This window comes from Peromyscus eremicus, chromosome 17, assembly GCF_949786415.1.
Source record: "Peromyscus eremicus chromosome 17, PerEre_H2_v1, whole genome shotgun sequence".
NCBI lineage: Eukaryota > Metazoa > Chordata > Mammalia > Rodentia > Cricetidae > Peromyscus > Peromyscus eremicus.
Window position 1 is genome coordinate 23,463,551 of NC_081433.1, and position 22,339 is coordinate 23,485,889.

Here is a 22,339-nt window from a genome sequence, read left to right on the forward strand (position 1 = left end):
AAAAAACAAGCTTGGAAAACACTTAAATAACATAATGACTTTTAACCAGATACGTAAGTTTAATGTGTAGCTTCAGTACATACGCACTTGTGGCTGAGCTGACTAGCCATGTTGTTTAAGTCAAATCACTCTAAATTTATACAGATATTTCAGGGATTCCATCTTAAGATTCTCATAACACTATTAGTTTCTCCTTCTGGAATATTCCTTATTATAAAAACTTGCATTTTAATAATCACGCCAGAAGAAGACAGCAAGAAACTGATAATGTGTGTCCACTCTGCTTCATGCATTTCTGTTAAAATGAATATAATCCCATTAGTAATGAAACTGCCTGTACTGCACATATTCCGCAGGAGCCTTAATTAGTGAAGGCAAGGTTTTCCCTGTGGTATAAACCAAAGATTATCCGGAGGAAATGCCTACCACTCTTCCTATTGTTACAAAAGCTGTCTGATGAGAGCTACCTGAAAGAAAGAAGTCCCTAATCAAATCAGCCTTTGCCTTTCCAGGTCAGGCCCCACAGTCAACCATGTGAAAAATCCCAAGGGACTGTAAAACAGAGTGCTGCAGTATGACAAGGACGAAGAAAGAATGGGTCAGTAAAAATCAAAGACCAGCTGGCCTTGGTCAGTGAGCTGCCTTCTCACACCCTCTAGATCAAAAGTTAAACTGGATCTAGTCAAGGATACATACGTACACATCAATGTGTGCACACACACACACAAGAAAGTCATATTGTACACGTAAATATATATTACATACACACAAATGCATGTGCTAAAGACTAAACAGCATGAAGGCAACCCCAAATAAATAAAGCAGTCTGAGAGAAGAAATAATAATTTAATTTAAAAAAAAAGCCTCCTATGTACATTGTTTGCTAATCTTGCCTAATGGCCTCAAAGGCTGAAGTCTTAGTGAAGCTTGCCAGCTTCTCGCTGTGAGATGTGTGGTTTCATTCATTCATTTTATTTACTGACTTATTTCTTTTAGAGGCAGGTCCTTACACAGTGTTCTGTAGCCCGGGCTGATCTGGAACCCACTAGGTAGCCTAGAAGCTTAGCCTTGCAACAATCTTCCTGCCTTAGCATCTTTAGGGCTTCAATTATAGGAGCACACCACTCTAACTAGCCTTGTTAGTATTATTTTCAGTTGGCAAATCATAATCACGTTCATCTACGACAGTGGTTCTCTCAATCTTCCCAATGCTGCAACCCTTTAATATAGTTCCTCATGTTGTGTTGACTCCCAACCATAAAAAATATTTCACCGCTACTTCATAACTGTAATTTGTTACTCTTATGAATTAGAACATAAAGATCGGTGTTTTCTGAAGGTCTTAGGTGACAAAGGGTCATTTGTCAACCCATCAAGGGGTCGTGACCCACAGGTTGAGAACTGTTGATTGGTTACAGCATAGTGAGTACATATGGGATGATGAAATCAAGTCAGTTAACATGTGCAATGTTTAACTATCATGAGGAGACCTACTCATCATTCTTCTACAGATATGTGATTGTCAGCATACCGAAAAAGTTCTCTGAGCATCCACTTTCTCGTTGTTGGCCCGCGAAAAATCTTCCACCAGGGTACACTCCCTTAACAAATGATTTCTGAGCACAAATGTGCACCTTGAGGTAATGTGTGCAGAAGTACTTACACATTTTTAAGACACCTCCCCCACACTTCATTTATTTGATTCATCGTTTTTGGTTTTTTTTTTTTTTTGTTTGTTTTCTGGGTTTCTGCATGCATGCTAATGACCACTTCAAATGTCTGGATATATGAAACAGTCCTCTTTATTATTAAAACACACTTCAGATCAGCAAATTATAACGAGGAAAGGTATATTCTGGTTCACAGTTTTAGATGTTTCGGATACCTGTTAGTTAGCTTTGTTGCTCGGAGCCTGTGGGGACACATTGTGACACAGCTCACAGTCAAGCAGCGTCATTCATCTCGTGGCCAGAAAGTGAAAGAGGGGATGAGAAAAGAGTCAGGGTTCCAAAATCTCTTTCAGGGCCATGTCCTCGATGATGATTTAGAGACTTCTCACTAGGACCCATCCCTTCAATGCCCAACTGCCTCACAATAGCACCGAACTGAGGATGAAGCCTTTAATACAGACTCTGGAAGGATTAGAATCCCAACAATAGCAATATGTTTCCCTGCTTCCAGAGATGGCAAGTCTGGCTGGGGAGAGAATCCAGCCACCAGCACCTCCAGCCACTGTCTTTGTAACATCAAAGGGGAGGGAGAAGCCAAAGGAAGAGAGTAAGAATAAACCTGGAATTCCATATGGAAATATTGTTCATTTGTTTGACAGTTAATAAGTTGACTAATAGCTTCCAAATCTCTCTCTCTCCTTTCCCTTGAAATCAAAAGCCAAATCAGTTTGTACACTGGAGGCCTGGCCTATGGTGAAAAGAGATACAGCCTCAAAATAGGTTTTTATTATTTTAAAAAGAAAATCATTTAAAAGTGAGAGAAAGAGAAATTTGGTTTGTCCATAACAAATCAAACATAAAAAATTTCAGGTGTCTTAGCACTTAATGTTATTAAAAAAAAGTACTCCTAATGCTAAACTGTAAAACACAAACTATGAGAAAAACTATTCAGCTAGATGCAAATGTAATGTACATAACTCCTAAAGACAATAACAAGAAAGAAAAGAATAAGGTACTGTGGCAATGATTTTTCCTTTTGCAATTTATTTTTACTTCAAAACTTTTTAATGAATATAAGAACAGAAAAAAAAAACAGAGAATGTTTTCAAATGGCATGGTTAGGGTTCATGCTACCTAGGAAAATCATGTGAGTTTTAGCATATGCCATGAGGCAAAAGTGTGAACTTTGAAAGCCCTCACTCAATATAAGACCAACTCTAATCATGTTGTCAAAATTAAATAATGAAATACATTTTAATCAAATGTCAGATGAGCTGTAATATGGGGGGGGAACCCTCAGAAATCACTCTATTAACTTAAATGTCAGCACACAGCAGTGAAAAGCTGCTTAAGTCCAAATGGCAGGCTCTAATCTGATTTCACCTACCTGCTTTACTGCCTTCTGGACAAAGTTAGCCATTTGGGCTTTAAGCATGCGAACAATCCAAAGTAGATCCAGGCTTTAGCAGTCCTGATTATTTTCTTTTCAAGATTGCTAAAGGAAAAGCTTCGCTATTTACGGAAGGTGGAATATCTTAATCTCTACGGTTTATTTGATGTTTCCTTTTGGGCTCTGTGACCATGTATGGAAAGGTTGGAGTGGACCTCCACAAAGGGGGGGGGGAGAAATAATAAAGTAAAAAGCAAAGGAAAAAAACCCTTGAATACTCATACATTATGGAGGAGTCCATATCCATATAATTGGGCAGGGAACACATTACACATGCTGTATGCTCCCTTTTGATATTTGCATTTTTCCCCTATAATTTTCATGTCAACCTTTTATCAATCCCATCCTTGCCATGGATGAAGAGTAGATAATGAACATCTCAAGCAATATAAAATAAGCAGGGTGCCAGCAGGGGTATTTTGAGGCTTAAGTAAGTAATTCCCAGCAAGAATCTAGCTGTCAAAATCTCACTTGAATCCTATATAGTGCAGTGCCATCCCCTGCCTGGCAAAATTCAGATACTTTCATTTATCCCGTACACTAAAGAAATATTCGCTATCAGAAAACATCAAAAAAAGAATTCTCTTCTGGTCAAGTAAAAGAAAGATTGTTAAGTAATACAGAAAGAAGAAAAGATTTCTGTCTGCAGCATAAATTGTATCCATAATGGTAATACTAAGAGCAAGGAATCCTGACTCATCTTTCTCTATCTCTAAAGCTGTGCTTATCTAACCAGCAGGTTTATGGAGGAGAAGTCTATTATTTCTGGAGCAATTGGCATCTTAGAAAATACAATTCAAAGAAAACAATGTTTTACTCTGAGAAACTAAAGCAAAATATCACCAAACAAAACATTAAAAAATACTTTGTATAATTAAATATGACAATAGGATCTGAGAGTGTATTTAGTTTTTATATAAATAGTGCATGGTAGTTCTAAAGCCCCAGGTGAGATGGCTGTGTGTGAGATCACTGTGATCCCAAAGATTCCCTAATCTGAAAGCTCATCCCAGGATTTCAATCCCAGTGATGCCCCAAAGTCATCATCATCTTAATACTTCACTCATCTACATCTACACTCATTTCTCCAGTTTAGACTCACTTGTGGTCTAACCTGGGTTACTACTAAGAGTTCAGTTAGATAAAACAACTCACTGACCATGTCTACACACTCAATCTTATCAGGCAATCCTCGTTGAGACTTTCTCTGGGGATTTAATAGTAAAGAATATAGGACCTGGACAGTTATCTTTGGCTGAGACCTTTTACATTTTATTTATTACTTATCATTATTATGTATTTGTGTATAGATGATGTGTGTGTGTTTGGGGAAGATATGCCACAGCACAAGTATGGAGGTCAGCATAACCATGGGGAATCAGTTCTCTCCTGCCACCCTCACCTGGATTCCAGGGATTGAAGTCAGGTTGCCAGGCTCAGAGAGCAAACACTTAATCCCATGAGCCATCCTGCTAGCCCCAAGACCTTGCATTGTAAAGACCCAACATAGTAGTCCTTGCTTTCTTCCGACCATCATCATCATCCATGAAAAAGGACCACAAGATCGTTCTTGCAACTTCATTTTGAGATTGATGACTGGTTTGAAATACTATGTGCTTGTGAGCAATCAGACAATCAATTTGAATGCATCTGATAAGGATGGTTATAAGGGATCAAAAGGAGAAGAAAAGAAAAACACTTAAAGTAGCTTTCTAGGAAGTACACACTGTATCTTCTCAAATCCACAGAGCTATCAGGGCCAAGGTTTCCCCAAATGAATTATTTATATATAATAAGGAAATTGAGTTTATTAGTATGCTTTCATGGGAAATATTTTCACACATTCCATTTCAGAAAAAAAACAGTATTATTTTAACTTCACATTCTAAAGGGAAAAAAAAAACTTGTGTCACACCTGTGTTCATATCAATATTCTTCACAACAATCTAGAAGTAGAAATAACTAAGTGTTTATTGATGGACAAGTGGAGGAGCTGATATATGCATACAATGGAATGTTATTCAGTCTCCAAAAGGAAGAGGTTTCTCATGAATACTATACAATGAATGAACCTGGAGGGCACTACACTCTCCCTCCTCCAAAAGCCAGTCAGGAAAGACATGAGGTATCTAATGTTATTTACAAAATTACATTTACAAAAATAAAGTAGTGTGGTGGCTGTATGGGACTGAAGGGTTGGGATAAATAGCAAGATGTTCAATAAGAAGAACAGTTTCAGATTTGCACAGATCAGAACATTCTGGAACATTTTACAGCAATGTGGATCTACCTAACACTAGCTTAGCACACTGTAGAATGATTGAGATGGGAAATTTCAAGTTATACATACTTTACCTCCATAGGTATAACATATATACCGAGCCATAGGTGTCCACAATGTTTGTGCCCCTGTAGTAATTTTAGGTCAGTTCAGAACAAAGAGGTAATAACGACATGAAAAGGTTGTTTTTTCTCCCCACCCTTCCTTCCAAATCCCAGCCTTGAAAAATATGAAAACGTTGCTTCTGCTTACAAGGTTACAAACTGAAGGAGGGAGTCAGTGGGTCTCAACTGAATTCTCTCACATTTTACTTTTGGATTTTCAGTTGGAAACACTGGCAATCTCCATTTGTTCCCCTACAAGTGGAGCACAAGCGTGAAGACTGACTCCTAGTAAAACAGTCAGGCCACTGGCCTGCCCCATCTGACCCACTGAATCTAAAGACTCTGCAAGGAAGCGACTTTCATAAACTGTTTTAATTATCAGAGGGTATTTTGCCACACTTTAAAATTTTTCACTCTAAAAATAACTTACTAATGGTATTAAGTATTACTACTTTAAATACACAGCTAGATGAGAAAATACTTTTCTTTTTTTGAACAGTGACATCTGTACCCATACATGTTTGATAAACTCCAGATACCAATAGCTGGTGTTTAAGCAGTACATGAAGCTACATTATCTCACTTCATTTGCCAGCTTTGTGAAGCTAAAGCTATGCACTGATAGCACCTTTAGCTTTGTAATGGCCCTTTCCTTAGGACAAAGTGCACACATCACCAAAAATACATGGATGAGAGAGCTATAAATTGAGAATGGCATTAACAATTGTCTGCAAAAGCTGCATGTAACAGCTGCAATTCACAAGTCACATTTTGAATTGAATGCAAGGGATGCATAGCTTTAACTATTCTGCTCATAAATGGGGTGGGGGAGGAAATTTGCTATGCTCAGTGGACTGGAACACACATCCTGTGCTGAGACTATGAACCCTAATAGGCTAAATACAATCCGAATATGTTATTCCATTTGTAATTTTTATTCACAAATACATATTAGTACATAAGTTTCTTTATAGTGTCTATTAAAAAGGATGTGCATCCCAAAGAGTTCCATCCATCAGCAATAATAAATACCATTGAAAAGTAAATTTAAAATGCCTTTATGGTCTATGTCTTAGCAATTTTAATTTCTCTGTCATGTTAAGGGACAACTGATTGACATTATCTGAGTGACTATATCAGGAAAAAGCATTGCATATTCCCTGCAAGTTGGAACAGTTATTTCCTGTCATAAATCCACCAATTCCATACATTGATAAATACAAAAAACACTTAGTAGAACCTAATAATACATGTTTAATGAATGCATGATGCTACCATTCAGCAATTCATTAATTTAACAGCCTCTAAGTCACTGATGTGTGCAGAAACATTTCATTCCCACATTAGATTAGTCTAAGGAATTGTGTCTCTATGACCCGGCTTACACCTCTGCTTTACTTCCTACATCCTTGTTCTATATTCAGATTATCACTAAAACCATCCCTGTCATCATTGACATAATGTTACTATCTGTGCCATTCATTTCTTGAAAAGGAAAATAGTCATACATCACGGAGTTATGTAAAGATTAGGTAATACACACTAAGCATAGAATGCATGCCTAGCCAATGTAAGCTGTCAACACACAATTCCTGCACACCAACCAAACTAGTCCATTCACTAGACACTCAACATACTTGTTTGTTTTGCTCTTGGCCTTTCTTGGCACACTAAATACCCATGATCCCTCAGATTCACAGATATGCTTCCAGGAATGACAGAGAAAGGCCCATCATCTAAGGATGCCTGACTTCATTCCTCACAGTCATCGATCTGCTTACGCTTTAAATGTCTTAAGCATAATATTTCCATGCTTCCTGCATACCACCTTATATTCCCAGGAACAGCAAGTGTTTTATCTCTGAGCACATTGAACTGTAAGAGGCCAGAAATTGGCTGTCTCTGTTCTTCCACCATCCTCTGCCCTCAGGTTGACCAGTTCCTATTAACTTGCTAGCGATACATGTGGAAGCCCAGTTATTGCACATTTATGGGTTTTATTTTTCATGAATGAAGTAAAATAGTCTGACCAGCTTATCTCTATGATTTCTCATATCTTTAAATGTTAATAATTCTTCTGTGATCTTAATAAAACTCAGGGACTCCAAAATCACAGTTGCCACTGATAGCACCAATCATCCCTCAGTTTACAGAGTCTATTTGATAAGGAGATTACTGTCCTATGAGAGTGAGATTATTTTGGAATTTAGAGACCCTTTAACTCTTCTCCCAAAACTAAGAGAAGCTGCTTCTCTTCTTCTGAGTTGGCCTACCATTTTACGGCAGTGAGAGGTCACAGTAGTAAGTTTGGATACATCCATGTGACTGTCATATCTGTGTCCATAGATGGTAGCTTTCTGTACTAAACTGCCTTGTCATCTCACTGGTAGGTAGACTAATGACTGTCCCTCTCTGCCCTTCTCTTTCCTGAGAACAATGCAGAATTGGTGGTAACACCAATCACACTGGGAAAAGAACAAGCTAAACCAAAGTACTGACATGTCCACATCTTTAGCAGCATATCTCTGGAAGCCCCATCCTTTTCTTCCAGCCAGATACAGTAATACCAAAGTTTCAAATCCAAGTAAGTGAAATTAAATCTTAAAAATGTATAGTAATGGTAGCTTGTGTTTGCAGAGTGCCATGAGGCATAGGGCATTTTAAGTCTAACGGTTTAACACTCATTAACTAATTTGATCCTCACAAACCCATGAATAAAGCACAGTTAATAGTGTTTATACATGAAGTAATGAAGGCTTGTCCAGCAGAGACAAGGCTGGGATTCCGACCCAGACATGAGACTTTAGTCCTCATACCACAAGGCAAACTTTGTGGCCTAAAGTTCATTTTGCCTTACTATGCTAATCTTTGTTAGTTTTGTTGTTTTTTTGTTTGTTTGCTTTTCTTTGTTGAGACAGTCTTCTGTAGCTCAGGATGATCTCAAACTTATTGTAAAGCCTAGGCTGGCTTTGAACTCCTTCCTAATCTTCTTGTCTCAGCCTTCTGAGTGTGTGTACGTACCCCAAAGCCTGGCTATGATAACAAGTTTTACAGCATTTATTTGTGTATATATTTGTGTCTTATGTATGCTATGGTAAGTGTGTAAGTCTTTCTTTTATTATAGAAATTGGTTCTCTCTTTTCACCATGTGGGTCCTGGGTATTGAACTCAGGTCATCAAGCACAGTTATGAGAATTTTAAGAGAGCATATATGATATTGCAACACAGCCAAGCTTTGCAAATTATGTTTAAATGTCCAATTTTGTCTCAATATATTTTGCAATAGCTAGATACATAGATTTAATATATGTCTTCAGATCACACTTGGTGTGATCATTTCTATTCTTAAAACACACACACAAAAATGGTATGCCTATTCCATAGAGAATACTTTGTTTGGTACTATCCAGGGCACAGGAGTGAATTAGTTGTAACTCTAGGTCTTAGAAATTGTTCAGTACAGTAAGAACGTCACATCAGCTTCAGGGTTAAGTCCTAACACAGTCCAGTCAACAAGCAAGGGGCACTGGAGGACAAGGGACCACATCTTATTTAGAAAGTAAAACTCAAGGACTGAGAAGAATCTGGAAAGGTAGAGAATACAGGGAATAAAAATTTATGGTAGAGAAATAGGATGAGCAAAGGAATTGAAGGAGGAAATAAAATAACATCCAGGGCTGAGTCCCAGCTGGTGAGAATATGGTCCATATGGGTGGGAGGTGGCAGACAGCTGGGGTTCTCTAGATAGCAAGTCTGGGGTCCTTCTGTGGGAGGACGTCACACACTAGAGAAGAATTTATGAGACAATGTGAGTGTTTTCTAAATATTGACTACTATAGACTCAAGGAATAAAAACTAAATTAAAATAACTTCAACTTTATGAATCACAAAATTTCACAATTGGTTTCAAAACAAGGCCCATAAAGGACCATGAATAATCTAGTAGTGTTTATGTGTTCAAAGCTTATTAAGTGCTGTGATCAATGTCTAATGACTTGTCACCCTCCAATGAACATGTGAGAGAGTAGCAACAGAGAATGAAGACTTCTGGGAACTCAACCCCACCCTACTAAATCCAGGGACCCTGAGAACCAAGGAATTCCTCTCGCTTTCTCGCTCATCAGTACTCACTGATCCCTGGAGAGCAGAGCCTTTTTAAAGGAAAACTGTATTCTTTTATAAAAGTTAAATCTGCTTGAAAATTGGATGGAACAAACTGTAAGATTCCATTAATATAAACCCCCACTGATGAGAACTACAAATTAGAACTACAGAAAAATGATTGGATTCATATATACTACGTAGCTGAAAGCACAGGATACACTAGTGTATCATCTATTCAGGAAGACTGCTGGTAAATACTGTGATATGTGTTTCTCTGTACTAAAGGGGTTTGGCAGGTACTGCCTGTAAGATGCCATCAAACTCTGAATTCCTAATCTTGGTTATACAATATCCCAACACAAATTCAAAATACACAAAGGCCTGAGGCTGCTTAGTAACGAGACTAGAATTTCTACTACATATCTAAATGAGATTACAGTCTATCCTTAAACCATCACAAAATTTCAACATTATGAAGGTCTCCTATTTAATGTCATTTAAAAACATAGTGGTGACAAGTGTCATAGATTACTATCATTGTAACCCAAAATAAGTAAATTTCAAGGTAAAAAGTCATTAGTGATATACAAAACTTGATAATCTTGAATAATAGGGGATTCCTAAACATATTAGGAGCCAAAATATTACAACAATAATCCTAATCTTTGGTATAAATATTAGACCCAAAGCTCCAGTTAAAACTGTTGATCAGGTTCCTGCAGAGCTAAACGTATTGAATAGAAATTGATTTAGATGTCTATCAGGTATCAGTTAAGTCAAAAGATAAAAGGACTTTATTTCATGTTTTTTCACTTTCTCAGCAATGTGTCAGCTATTTGACAGTATTTTTCTTTTCCTTACAAAGACCCAGAGCTGCATGATGGGAAATCTACCATGCCCTCCAGCTTTAAGGATTGTAGTAAGGGGACATCAGAGTGGCAATGTGAATCCTGCCATTCATCACTCTAAGGATTTGCTTTGTAGGCAAAAACTTAGCATCATGTAACAATCAATGACTACTGATTCCTTTTGCTCCCCCAAGAGCAAGCAATTATGACCCAGGAAGCTCAGCAAGGGACTACAAACAAATGCCAACAGGAGTTCAATTCCACCATCCTTCTATCATTTCATTTATTTATGGAGCTTTGATTGCTCCGACTCCACCATATTTCATCACGTAAACACTTCCTGCTACTTAGCAAAGGAAGGGAGCATCATCAAAGTCATCAAGCTAATAGTGGTCCAGTCTGTGGTCAGGGTCTCACGGGCTTTCTCTCCCAACTCAGGCAGTAAGAAAACACGGCTACGCTAAGCCACCGACTCCATAACCCTGATACTTGGGGACGCTGGCCTTGGAACAGGGAGAGGGAAAGAAATGCAGAGGAGAAACACTAAGGGAAATCCCTGGAGATGGAATAATGGTGATATATTCGCTCACAGAGGACGGAAAAAAGCAACTGGGGTGTAAACTATGAAAGAAAGAAAAACAAAGCAGAAGAGAGACAAGCTGGGGAAATGAACTGATCCCCGCATCTTATACCAATGTCACTGTGGCCTAAGAAGTCTACTGTCAAATTTCTGTTTAACTCTCCAGCTTTCTTCTAGCCACTGCTGTCCTTAGAGCTGCTCCCCTCTTCCATGTACATTTATGTAAATGTCTACATAGTGTAATGTTCACTTACGGGGTTGTCAGTTAGAGAAGAGATATTTTCGTACTGAGAACCGACAGCCAGGAGAAGGCCATCCCAAGAAAAGCCATTCAGACACTTGAGTGTGTACCACAGAACACTACAGCACATCTTGTGTGTTGCATCATGCTCCTGATGAAAATTTTAAAATGCTCTACCCAAGGAGAAAGCAATCCATCCTTTTCCACCAAGTTTTACTTGGGCTATTTGCCTATTTGCATTGCGCAGTCGGAAGAATGCCAATACCCAGGTAAAAATCTGGATGGCTGTCAAATATTTTTACCTTGTAAGTAGTGGCCTCTAGTGCTACAGTTGCTTCTCAATTCAATTTGTGCAGAACATCTATCATACTTGAAGTAATGAGAATCAGAATGATCAAACCACGCAAGCCCTGATACTTTCCTAGTTTTACATTAAGGAACAAATGAAAACACATTTATTATGCTTATTATTATACTGTTTCATATATGACAAGCACTTACAAAATTGCTTCGCTCTGTAAAAAAAAAAAACAGTCAGTGTACCACAAAAATATTATCTTCCTTGGGACTGAAATCGATAGTCTCCCAGGTAAGATTTCATTTTAAGTTCATTACAGTGGAAGTGTGTGTGTGTGTGTGTGTGTGTGTGTGTGTGTGTGTGTGTGTGAATTATTTTCTGCTTGTACAACAGATTTTATCTTACTTTTGCTTTTCAAAATCCTCTACCTATTATACATGGACCTAGGTTTTTTTTTCTTCCATTCTCCTCCCTAAATCTGTTAATCAGCAATCTCTTTCCATACAGCTTAAGTGATCTATCTAGTTTTATTCACTATTCATAAAATCATTTCCTATTCTACTTAAGGATATTAGATACACATGAATTATGTATAGCAATCTGCACAAATACATTGTGTACACTTAAATATTTTAAATTATAATAATGACTATGTTTGAGTTAGCTTATATGGAACTATTCTACGTAAACTGTTATTGCCATGGGTTTGTTAAATACTAAATATAGCTCATAAGCCTCAATTTCTGTCTTCTGGGATTAGGAAATCTGAGCTTGGAATAACAAAGAGAAAGCACATGCTCTATTTCAAAGCAAGGACTCTCGATCTATCCAGCTGAACTTATTTCCTTGTGCTGCTTCTAAAGTGTTCCCCACCAGTATTTCCAGCCACTCAGACAAACCCTGTTTTAGTTTCCAGTCTGTCTTTCTCTGTACACATGTAGTTCTTATGTAGCTTCTTGCTGTATATTATTGGATAACACTGCCCATTGCAAAGCCCCTTACTCAAGGATTCTTGGAGATTGCCCATAGAGTAATAAGCTTTATGTATGTTCTACCAATGTTTATGGGTGGGAGAAAAAGTCACTCGTTTACACTATTGGAGCTCAAGTCATTAGGAAATCTCTATATCACTTTGAGACAGAGCAAAGTGATTCACTTGTGAAAACACTTCATACTTTTTCCTTAGAAATGTTCACACCTGTGACCATAAGCAGATACCAGCCTGAAATGCAAAGGAAGACCCCATTTGTTTGGATGTGAAACCAAGTAGCCAAGGTGACTCTTTTAAGGTTGCAGTGATTGGTAGGGGTAGAGCTGACATTTAAAATCAAGCGTCTCTTGTAGGCCTTACGTAATATGCCTCTGCAATGCTCCACTTGCATATGAGATCTTCATAAGCATCCCCAGCTCCTAAATTTATTCTTAAACCTTTAGTATGTTTCAAGCATGGGGTCAGTTGCTCACCGAATTCCATTTAATTCTCTAAAAGCCTCAAGACGTGAACATCACTATTGCCAGACACAAAGAAGGAAGCACATTCAGAGGAATATTCTTGCTTGTTATGAACAAGTGGGATTAAATTTCAAGTCTACCCAGGTGCAAAATAGTGCCTTAAGAGAAGGGACCGAAAGAGCAGAGCTATGAGGGGTATCACAGGTCAAATACCTAATAACTTGCTTGGCTCACAAATCTCCTGGAAATGTTTGCCATTGCTTCAATACTCTTAATGAGGAATTAGTTTCTTGTTGTGGAAGAATCTTTTTGTGCACTGTGAAGATTTGTCACTCGGATTGGTTTAATAGAAAGCTGAACTCCCAATAGCCAGGCAGGATGTTCTGAGCAGAGAGGACGCTGGGAAGAAAGATGGAGACACACAGAGTTGCCAGGCAGATGGAGAGGAAGCAGCATGGGGAGTACAGAGTAAAGGTAACCAAGCCATGTAAAACAACTTAAATTAAAAGATACGGGTCAATTGAAGTTTTAAGAGCTAGTTAGGAACAAGACTAAGCTATGGCCAAGCTTCCATAATTAGTAAAAAGTCTCAGTGTGATTATTTGGGAGCTGGCTGGTGGGACAGAAAAAGTCTGACTACAGTTTCTTTCCCCAAAACTGACACATTTTAGTTGGAATGACTTTGATGGAAAAACAAAACAAAACAAGAAGAACCAAAAACAAAGAACAACTTCTTTCATATACTAGTCACTAGTCACTGGAAGATGACACCCAATCTCCAGAGGGCTGATCAAAATCATGGGTGTAAAATTCTCTGCAGTGGGATGATAAAAAGATCTACTAATTAGAATTTGAATAAATGAGGAAAAAACTTTCTGAATTATAGAAATATTTATTGTTAAATATAACCACTTTTTTAAAAACTGAGGGGAAATCAGAGAGCAAGGATAGTATCCCTTGAGCCTTAGTCTTCTTTGCTGACACTAACTGGGTGTAGAGACCTTGGGTCAGTCACTTCATCATTCTAATCCTGTGTTTTCTCAACTTGGAAACTAATTCAGATCTCCAAAACTATTCAGCATACCCAGTGCCACAAGCACAAGACACCTACTACATTACTTGGATATAACCTTCAAGTACACACACACACACACACACACACACACACACACACACACACACACAGAGAGAGAGAGAGAGAGAGAGAGAGAGAGAGAGAGAGAGAGAGAGAGAGAGAGAGAGAGACAAAGACAGAGAGAGACAAAGACAGAGAGTCAAATGTACTACAATAAAGATTGCAGCAGCTGACTTCATTTAAGTCTAGTTCAATCAATCTTCATGCAAATTGTGTATGGATCTAGGCCTTTATGTGGCTTGAGAACTCATAAATGATGATTGGATTCTAGCCTTTCTCTGGGCAGTGAAACTAAAAACCCTTCAGAAAATGTTATTACTGTTGATGTTTTCCACAAGCCAAGACAACAGATAAAAAATATGAGCAAAAAAATATAAAAATGTAAATATTTACAGTTGCGAGCTCACTAGAATCGGCAAATAACCTTACAACTTTCATATACTAAAAGAATTATGTATACACTTTGCATCTTTACAGAGTGTTCTGCTCAAAAGGCTTGATTAAATAGTGCCACACTGGCCAAACATGACTTTCCTAATGTCACCTGCCTTGTGAGTAGTAAAAGTAGGATTAGTATCATTACATGATAAAGGACATATCCTATTCTTAGACAGATGTTCAGTTTTAGTATATGGGAGGAAAAACATATGCAGGGAAGTTTAGGAGTTAAATGGAGGCCAAGAGAGGAAACATTGGAGTGAGGTGGTGTGTGTGTATAAAAAAGTACAGCTGTAGCCCAAATTGAGTCCTCCTATTCCACCAGTGCTCAAGCTCCATGACAGCCACCATTTCTACTGCCACCCAGTGAGCTTTTCACTGCCAAACAGGCAGTCTAGACAAGTGCAGTGGCGAGTACACATTATGCACTTAACATGCCCTTGGTGAAGGGGAGAAAAAAGGAAATCATAAGAGAAAACCGGCAACACTGAACAGAGTGAGAACATAAACTGGGAAAAGCGAGCACAAAACTAGATGTAGTATACTCTGTGGTTTCCTTGATGGTTCACCAGGCTCAGTGAGCAAGAATTAGAGCTTTGGTTTTCAGGAGCTTCCAGACTGCCAGAACTTGTTTTTTAATACATTAATTTTGCAATCTGTACAATCTCTTCCTTCCTGCCTTGAAGGGATACTACACTGAAGTGTTGTTAAAAGGAAAGGGAACGGAGGAAGAAGTCAGGAGCCTGGCTTGGGACATAATCATTTTCTGGGAATGCATAAATGGTGACAGGCACAAGTATATCACCAAGTCAAGGGAGAAGCTTGCATCTAGCACAGGAAAGGACAAGAAGGAGAGATGAAGAAGGGAAGAATAGCTGAAGTTGATTTTTCTAAAAAGAAACACGTGTGTCTTTTACTAGTCGGAGACAATGGTTTTGCATGTGTGCTTGTAATATGTGTAAATGCCATTCAGTATTAAAATGAAATAAAGTGGCATGTGAAAAGACAGGTGGAGATGCTTAAAATTCAGTAAGATATTAGTATATAAAGTCAAATGGCATGGACATAACGATAAGACAGATTCAAAACACAATTGAGAAGGCAGGATGGAAAAAAAATTGATCTGTAGGTCACAGAGGAATATAGAGGAAATCTCAGAAGTGGGATGTGCAAGGAAGAGGTGAGCCACACAGCCATCTGCTACATCTTAGAAAACAGCTCACCCTGGGTATCTCAAGCTGTTTCCAACAGCAAGCAGAACACTGTATGGATGATCCAGCACAGAGGGAAAAGAATACCCTGATAGAAAATTCAATAAAAGCAGAACAGGAAGATGAGAGGAAAATTCAATTTTAGACATGTGACTCGTACAGGCTTGGCAAGTGGTCCCAGTTGAAGTACCTGCTTAATTGTTAGTTGAATGCCACTTAAAACACTAGAGTTAGTATCCAGCTTTAAGTCTCAAGCAGAGGGATGAGATGACAGGAGGAAATAGTGGTAATCGTGGACGTTCGTGTGTGTGTGTGTGTGTGTGTGTGTGTGTGTGTGTGTGTGTGTGTGTGTATGTGTGCTCACACCTACATGTGCACATGTACAAGCTTGCTTAAAATCAGGAGTGCAGAATACTATATTTTCTGTTGTTTTAGATGTCATCGAATACTTCAGATTAGTGAATTGGAGTAAAAGGATTACATTCATCATTTCATCATTTGCCTCAAACTGTAGGCCTTTGTCAGCCTCTTGCAATTCTTATTGTCTTCCATTTTAAACACGTGAGGGTAAGGGGGAGAGAAGTTACTAGAAGTTTGCTGTTCCAAAATAACCTTCCTGTCATGCAGAGCGGGAAGAAGGTTCCACTTGAATTAAAAATGAAAGGTGCTTTGAAATCAAGGAAAGAGATGATTTTGGATAGTCAACTCATGTTAATCTTTTGCAGATGGTGGGGTTCAAACTGTCGCTGTGGCAACAATAGCTTTTCATGTTACTCAAAGAAGACTTAAGACAAAGCAAAACAAATTTGGCCTAAGACAAAAATACCAATATATCCTTCTCTCCAAGAGTCTGTTTTCAAGTATGGTCCAACATCCAAAAAGTAATTTCTTTCAAGATGGTACCACAGTTTCCTGGATAAAATATAATTAATCAGCTCTTTTTCTGGTAATAGGCACTTTGGACTTCCCCAAAGCCCATACTTTTCATATAAATGGAGGACAGAAAAAGTTATAAAGCTTAGATAAAGAAAAAAATTAATACTTCAGACTGGGAATTTAATAGGCCATATATCTAGCACAGGAGGCCTTGGGTTTATATTATAGCAACACAGAGACACAGCAGTTTCAAGTAGTATGTGACTTTATAAAAACCACAAGCTTAATATTAAAACATAACCATTTCAATGATAGAAAAAAAGAATAAAAAATACAAATAAGGATGTCTTCTTTCCAGTTTTGCATTCAATTTTTTAAAATCTGGACGTGTACTTACTATAGTGAAAACATGAAAAGCTATATTACCTTATTAAAAATGCTCATTTTTGGAAACCTAACATAAATATTACACCTGCAGGCAATTAAAAATGGATGCTATGTTTTGTCTTTTGTTCTATCAAAGATAGAGAATGTCACAATTTGACCAGAGTCCTTAAAGAAGGGAATGACTCTAGTATATATAAAATAAAAACTTAAGGCAGTCAGTTGGGCTTGGGACCAAAAGCAGACACAAGGGCTATGTCTGTCACTCTTGCACTCTCTCAGGCTCCAGGATAAAGAAGAATCAATTAGCCCTTCGCAGACTATGACCTTGAAGGCTATAGCTCTGTGCTTGAGATGCTGAATATGCTGAGGCAGGAGGAAATCGGGACAGGGAGGCTGCAGTCCCGGAACGGTGGCAAGGCATGTTTCAGGGATGATAATGTCACTTGAAAACCGAAGCCACAGTAGCATAGCCCATGCCAGACCCTGTATGATGAAAGAAAGCCCAGTTCTTTCTACAGCTAAACTGAACTTTCTTAACTGACACAGATGAGCAAGCTTACAAGATGACAGCAGCATTCTATGAAATCCCCTCTCCCTTTATTTAATGACTACAATCTTTCTTAAAAACACAGAAAAGCAACCCATTACAAGTCTGCAAACAAAAATGCCTGGACCAACTGCACCTTAGCTCACAGATGTTAAATCTTGCTTTTTTAGCTGCCAAGTCCAAAAAGTTACGTTTTTCCTATAGACAACCCCGTAGGTCCAGAGCTTTAATGAACTGTCCGCCCCCCAACTTTTCAAATGAAAACTGCTTCCCAGACGTTACGTCCAACACATTTGAGAAAGCTGCAGCTGCGCTCAGGCCAGAGCTAGCCTCCTCCGTGAGGCTTTTAGGCAGCAGTAAATCTTCCCTACTTATTGCTAATGCCATAAAATCAGTGCCCTGACTAGAAGAGAGAGAGAGAGAGAGAGAGAGAGAGAGAGAGAGAGAGAGAGAGAGAGAGAGAGAGAGAGAGAAATATATTGCCTTTGAAAACACTTAGTAAAATTTCCCTTCAAAATCAATTTCTCAAAAGTTCTAAAGGGGTCCTAGCCAGGGATGTGTGCTGTCTGTTTTTTTGTCTGGCCATGAGATGACAAAATTACAATGTGGCTGAAGAGTTTTTCAAAGAGCTACCTTAATTTTTCTGGCCAAGTCAACCTATGCCAGCACATTTTAACTGAAGCTTTCAGTTGAAGACAATAAAGACAAAGAAGTAACCTTGCCTGCGTGGCGAATTCTGCCTCTCTCGGCAGGATCTGCACATGCTTTTTATAGCCCGTCATTTCATCTGGGTATTATTTCCCGGTCACTTTGCCAGGTGGGAAGAGGCAGCAAAGGCAGAGATGTCTGTCAGATCTTTAACAATACTTTAGGGATTTGATAAAGATGCAAAGTGCTGTCTGCTTATGGGAGGCTCTCCTAATTACACCTGAAAAAAAGCAGGCTTCCTTGGGAAACCTTTGCACTCAAGCTGGAACACGTCAAAAGATCTTGAATCACAAGCATCTATCAAGTTTTTTTTTTTTTTTTTTCTGAGTTTCTCTAACACAAGGCACAACTTCATTCTTCACACAAATGTCTGGAGGAGGTCTTATTCTTTTTTAGAGTCCAGAGGGAAACCTGAAGGGGTGCTCATCACAGGTTCTGTGCTTTCAGCTTTTCTTAACACTAAAATATTGTACATGCATTCATGAGAATCAAATTCTCTCGCCTCTTCCTTTTCTTCTACTAAGTAAATCTTCAGTGGTAAAACTAAAGAGTGGTAGAGAACAGAAACAGAAAACACTGAAAACATTTCTTTCAATGTTGTAACCAAAAAAGCTCCGTGCTGACATTTGGCACAATCTGACCAGTCATGGCTCTCAACTTTCCATCATCTTGCACACGCCAGTGTTTCATTCTATATTGTTTTAATAGCATGAGGTCTCTTCTGTCACAGGTTACTAAGCCAGGCTGTGGCAGCTCTATGGGTTAAATGACACATCTTAATAATAATAATAAAAAAAAGGTAGCTTTGTTAATTGTCCCTGTAGTTTTTAATGACTGGCAAGGAATCTATTTAAATATTTGATTACAGAAGACAAATACTAATTTAGGAAAGTCCCTTTGTGGAGAATGGCAATCTGTCTTGAGCAAAAGAAAATTGGCTCTGCTAAGTGCTCAGTAACCAAAAGTATGACCTGTGCAGTAGAGCAAGGGTCTGAGGACAGAGGAGGGAGCACGGTGTCCTAAGACTTGCTGCAGTATCAGGACCAAACAATGAAAATTGAGAAGTACAGAGATGTGGTGAAGAGGCAGGAGGAAGATCTGGAGAGAGATGACAGGCACTTTGGGGCTACAAGGAGACAGAATGGAAGAAACTCTGGGGAAGGGGGAGGCTAGCAAATAATACCTATTGGCATACAGAAGTCACATGCCTATTAGAATATGAAGGACGGTCAGACATTAACTTCTAAAATTATTGCAAATAAATTGAATTTAGCATAAATCCAAAGCATGAATGAAGATGCTTGTGGTTTTTGATTGACAGCCTCAGACTTAATCTGGCTACACAGAGCTGCTGTTAAAAAAAAAAAAAAAAACTGATTCATCCTAGGGGTCTATATGGTTGTTCCCCCACCCCCCACCCCATCACATGATTCATCAAACAAAACCTCCCAGTCAAAAATGCAAGAGCAAAGGAGATAGTTGACCCCTAGAGAACACCTTCCAAAGCTCCCGCCCACCCTTTTCTGTTATCCTCCTTCATCACCACCACCATCATCATCATCATCATCATCATCATCATCATCATCTCTCTTTCTCTCTCTACTTACAAAGTTTAGGAGCAGTTTGGAGATTAGTTTCTGTTGTTTGAGGCTGAGTTGCTGACTTGGGTGTTCTCACCTCGGGGGTCCGAGATGGAGAAGGGAAAGGTGGTGCCGTAGACAGTAAGGGAGGAAAAGCAGACAGGCGATTCTTCCGGGTTGGTCCTGCTGAAGGTTCAGAGGCCACAGCAACATTGTCAACTTGCACTGTAACATGAACCCCGGGTTCAGACAGAGCCCTAGAGACAGGTGAAGTGTATGCCTCAGAGGACACCAAAACAGCTGTGGCAGCACTTGGATCCAAGGAAATAACAGGGTCCTGGCCTAACCCCCCAGGGTCAAGGTGAGTAGGAGAGTCGTATTCAAATATCTTGTCCACAAATACCCACTTTAGGCCGGCAATGCAGAGGCAGAGGCTGATTAGGCAAGCCAGAATGGGGATAATGCAGATCTTCTCTGAGTTGAGGCACCCTCTCAGACGCTCAGCTTCCAGGCACACACAGCAGGGCACGGCCAGGCCCAAGAGTCCAGGGCTTCTCCCGTCTTCAGTGTGGGTGTCTGGCATGTGCTCCTCGGCCGGAAGCCCGTCCAGAGATGGGTCTGCACTCAGCTGAGTGGAGGGGCTGGAGGACCTCCCGCCAGCTACCTCAGACATGTCTGGGGAATAAATCTCCATCGGCTCACCTCCAGAAGGCCTGGCCTGTCTCACAGCGCATTACCATGCAGAGCCCCCCCAACCAAATGATACAGCATCTTGGAGGGGGAAATCGATAAGGCATCCAAGTCCAAGGCCATTATCAAAAGCAAGAGAGCTCAGGAGGAGGCAAGGGAAAGGAGAAAGAAAAGAAAAAGAAAAGAAGAAGAAAAAGGGCTTCTAGCAACTACGAATTAGAAGTGTACCGAAATATCTTGAGCTCTTGTTTCTGGGACACTTTTCCAGTTCTTTCAAATGCTTCTCCAAACCATCCCGGTTGGTCAAGAAAGCAGGGGACTAAAATAGGAAACGAGCGCGGATGCCTGGCTCGTTAAGTAAACCAGTATCCCAAACTGAAAGGCATGTTTCTCACCTCAAGCGTCTGAAGCTGGTGCCCGCTTAGAGGAAGAAAACAACAGTCATGCAGGAGAAGTAAAAGCAAAAGCAAGACCAGAGGCGGCGGCGGCGGCGGCAGCAGCGGCGGCGGCAGGAGAGGCAGCAGCGACAGTAGCAACAGCATCCTGTCGTGTTAGCGCAGCAGCGGCTGAAAGAGGCTGAATCATTACAGAGCAGCAGGTGCCTGCCCTCTGAGCATCACTGCAAACAGTACCATTGCCCGGGGAAGCCAGGGCAGCGGGAGCCAGGAGGGGCGGTAACTCCCATCCCCGCCCTGCCTCCACCCCCACCCCCAACCACTCCTCTTTGTCCTTCTTGCGCTCAGTCACTTTCTTCCTCTGCAGTCTTCCTTCTTCGTGGCTTCTTTCTCTTCTTCTCTCCTCATCCTAAATAGATATTCTCACACTCTCTCTCCTCTCTCTCTCTCTCTCTCTCTCTCTCTCTCTCTCTCTCTCTCTCTCTCTCTCTCTGTCCCCACTCTACTGCTGGCGGGTCTGTAATGAGTACAGTACACTCAGCAACGCAGGACTGCCAGTGACTTCCTATTTTATCCAATTAGAAGGAATAAAGGCCATCAGAGCAAAGAGAAGCTAGCTGCCGGGCAGCAGTTTAAACGGGGTCTCCCTGGCCCCCACCCCTTTTTCTCTTCCTCTACTAAAGCTGGCCCCAGTTTCCCACCCCTGCACTCCACCTTGCTTGCTCTCAGTCTTGCTGGCTCTCTTTCCTTCACCTACTGTGGGGTCAGAAAAAGCCAGAGATCGATGGATGCTAGCAATCTAACAATGCTGGGATGGACGGGGGTGGGGGTGGGGGTAGAGGGTGGAGGGTGGAGGTGGGACCTTCTGGGTTAGACCTGAGGCTTGGCAAAGTCGGCTACCCGACTCCTCCCCAGAGAGGTAAGCTTTTCAACAGCAATTTCTTCCTGCCTGCTGCTGAGGGATAGCATTCCTTCCCTAGCCAGCCCTCTAATAAGTTTTGTTCACTAACAGGACTCTTATTACCTGATTTTCAACCAGCAGTTAGAACACTGTTTTCTAACCATGGACAGTTCTGCCTTCAACTCCCCCCCCCCCCCCCGCCCCCTTTTCTGTGAGGTTTAAGACTTTGCCATGCCCAGTGCAAAATGCTGAGTGCGTGCTGGGGCAGGGTGGGGTGTGGGGGTGTGGGGGAAGGGAAAAAGCCCGTTTCTCTCTGTTCTTTACATTTGCAATTCCCTTATCCCATCCAGAGCAGGTCAGAATCATGTCCATGTAAGAGAAACAGGACGCTGTAAGAAGAGCAAGGGCTACCGGTTCATTTTCGAATTATCCTTTCATGTTGT

At 40.1% G+C, this 22,339-nt stretch overlaps 2 protein-coding genes across 8 annotated transcripts in view; both read right to left on the reverse strand.

Moving 5' to 3' along the window:
* The window catches only part of Nrg1 (neuregulin 1), a 201,991-nt gene that overhangs the window by 93,696 nt on the left and 85,956 nt on the right, over nt 1-22,339 (reverse strand). For 5 of the 7 annotated variants that reach the window (XM_059245062.1, XM_059245066.1, XM_059245065.1 and 2 more), the window contains exon 1: nt 19,938-20,604. The exons of the other annotated variants lie outside the window; for them this stretch is intronic. In XM_059245062.1, coding sequence (XP_059101045.1) covers nt 19,938-20,604 — 667 coding nt within the window. Of the gene's footprint in view, nt 1-19,937; nt 20,605-22,339 lie in introns of those variants that run through there. 7 annotated transcript variants of the gene reach the window in all.
* Nucleotides 20,954-21,142, reverse strand: LOC131894752 (uncharacterized). The gene has a single exon (XM_059245069.1). The coding sequence runs from the start codon at nt 21,140-21,142 to the stop codon at nt 20,954-20,956; it is 189 nt and encodes a 62-aa protein (XP_059101052.1).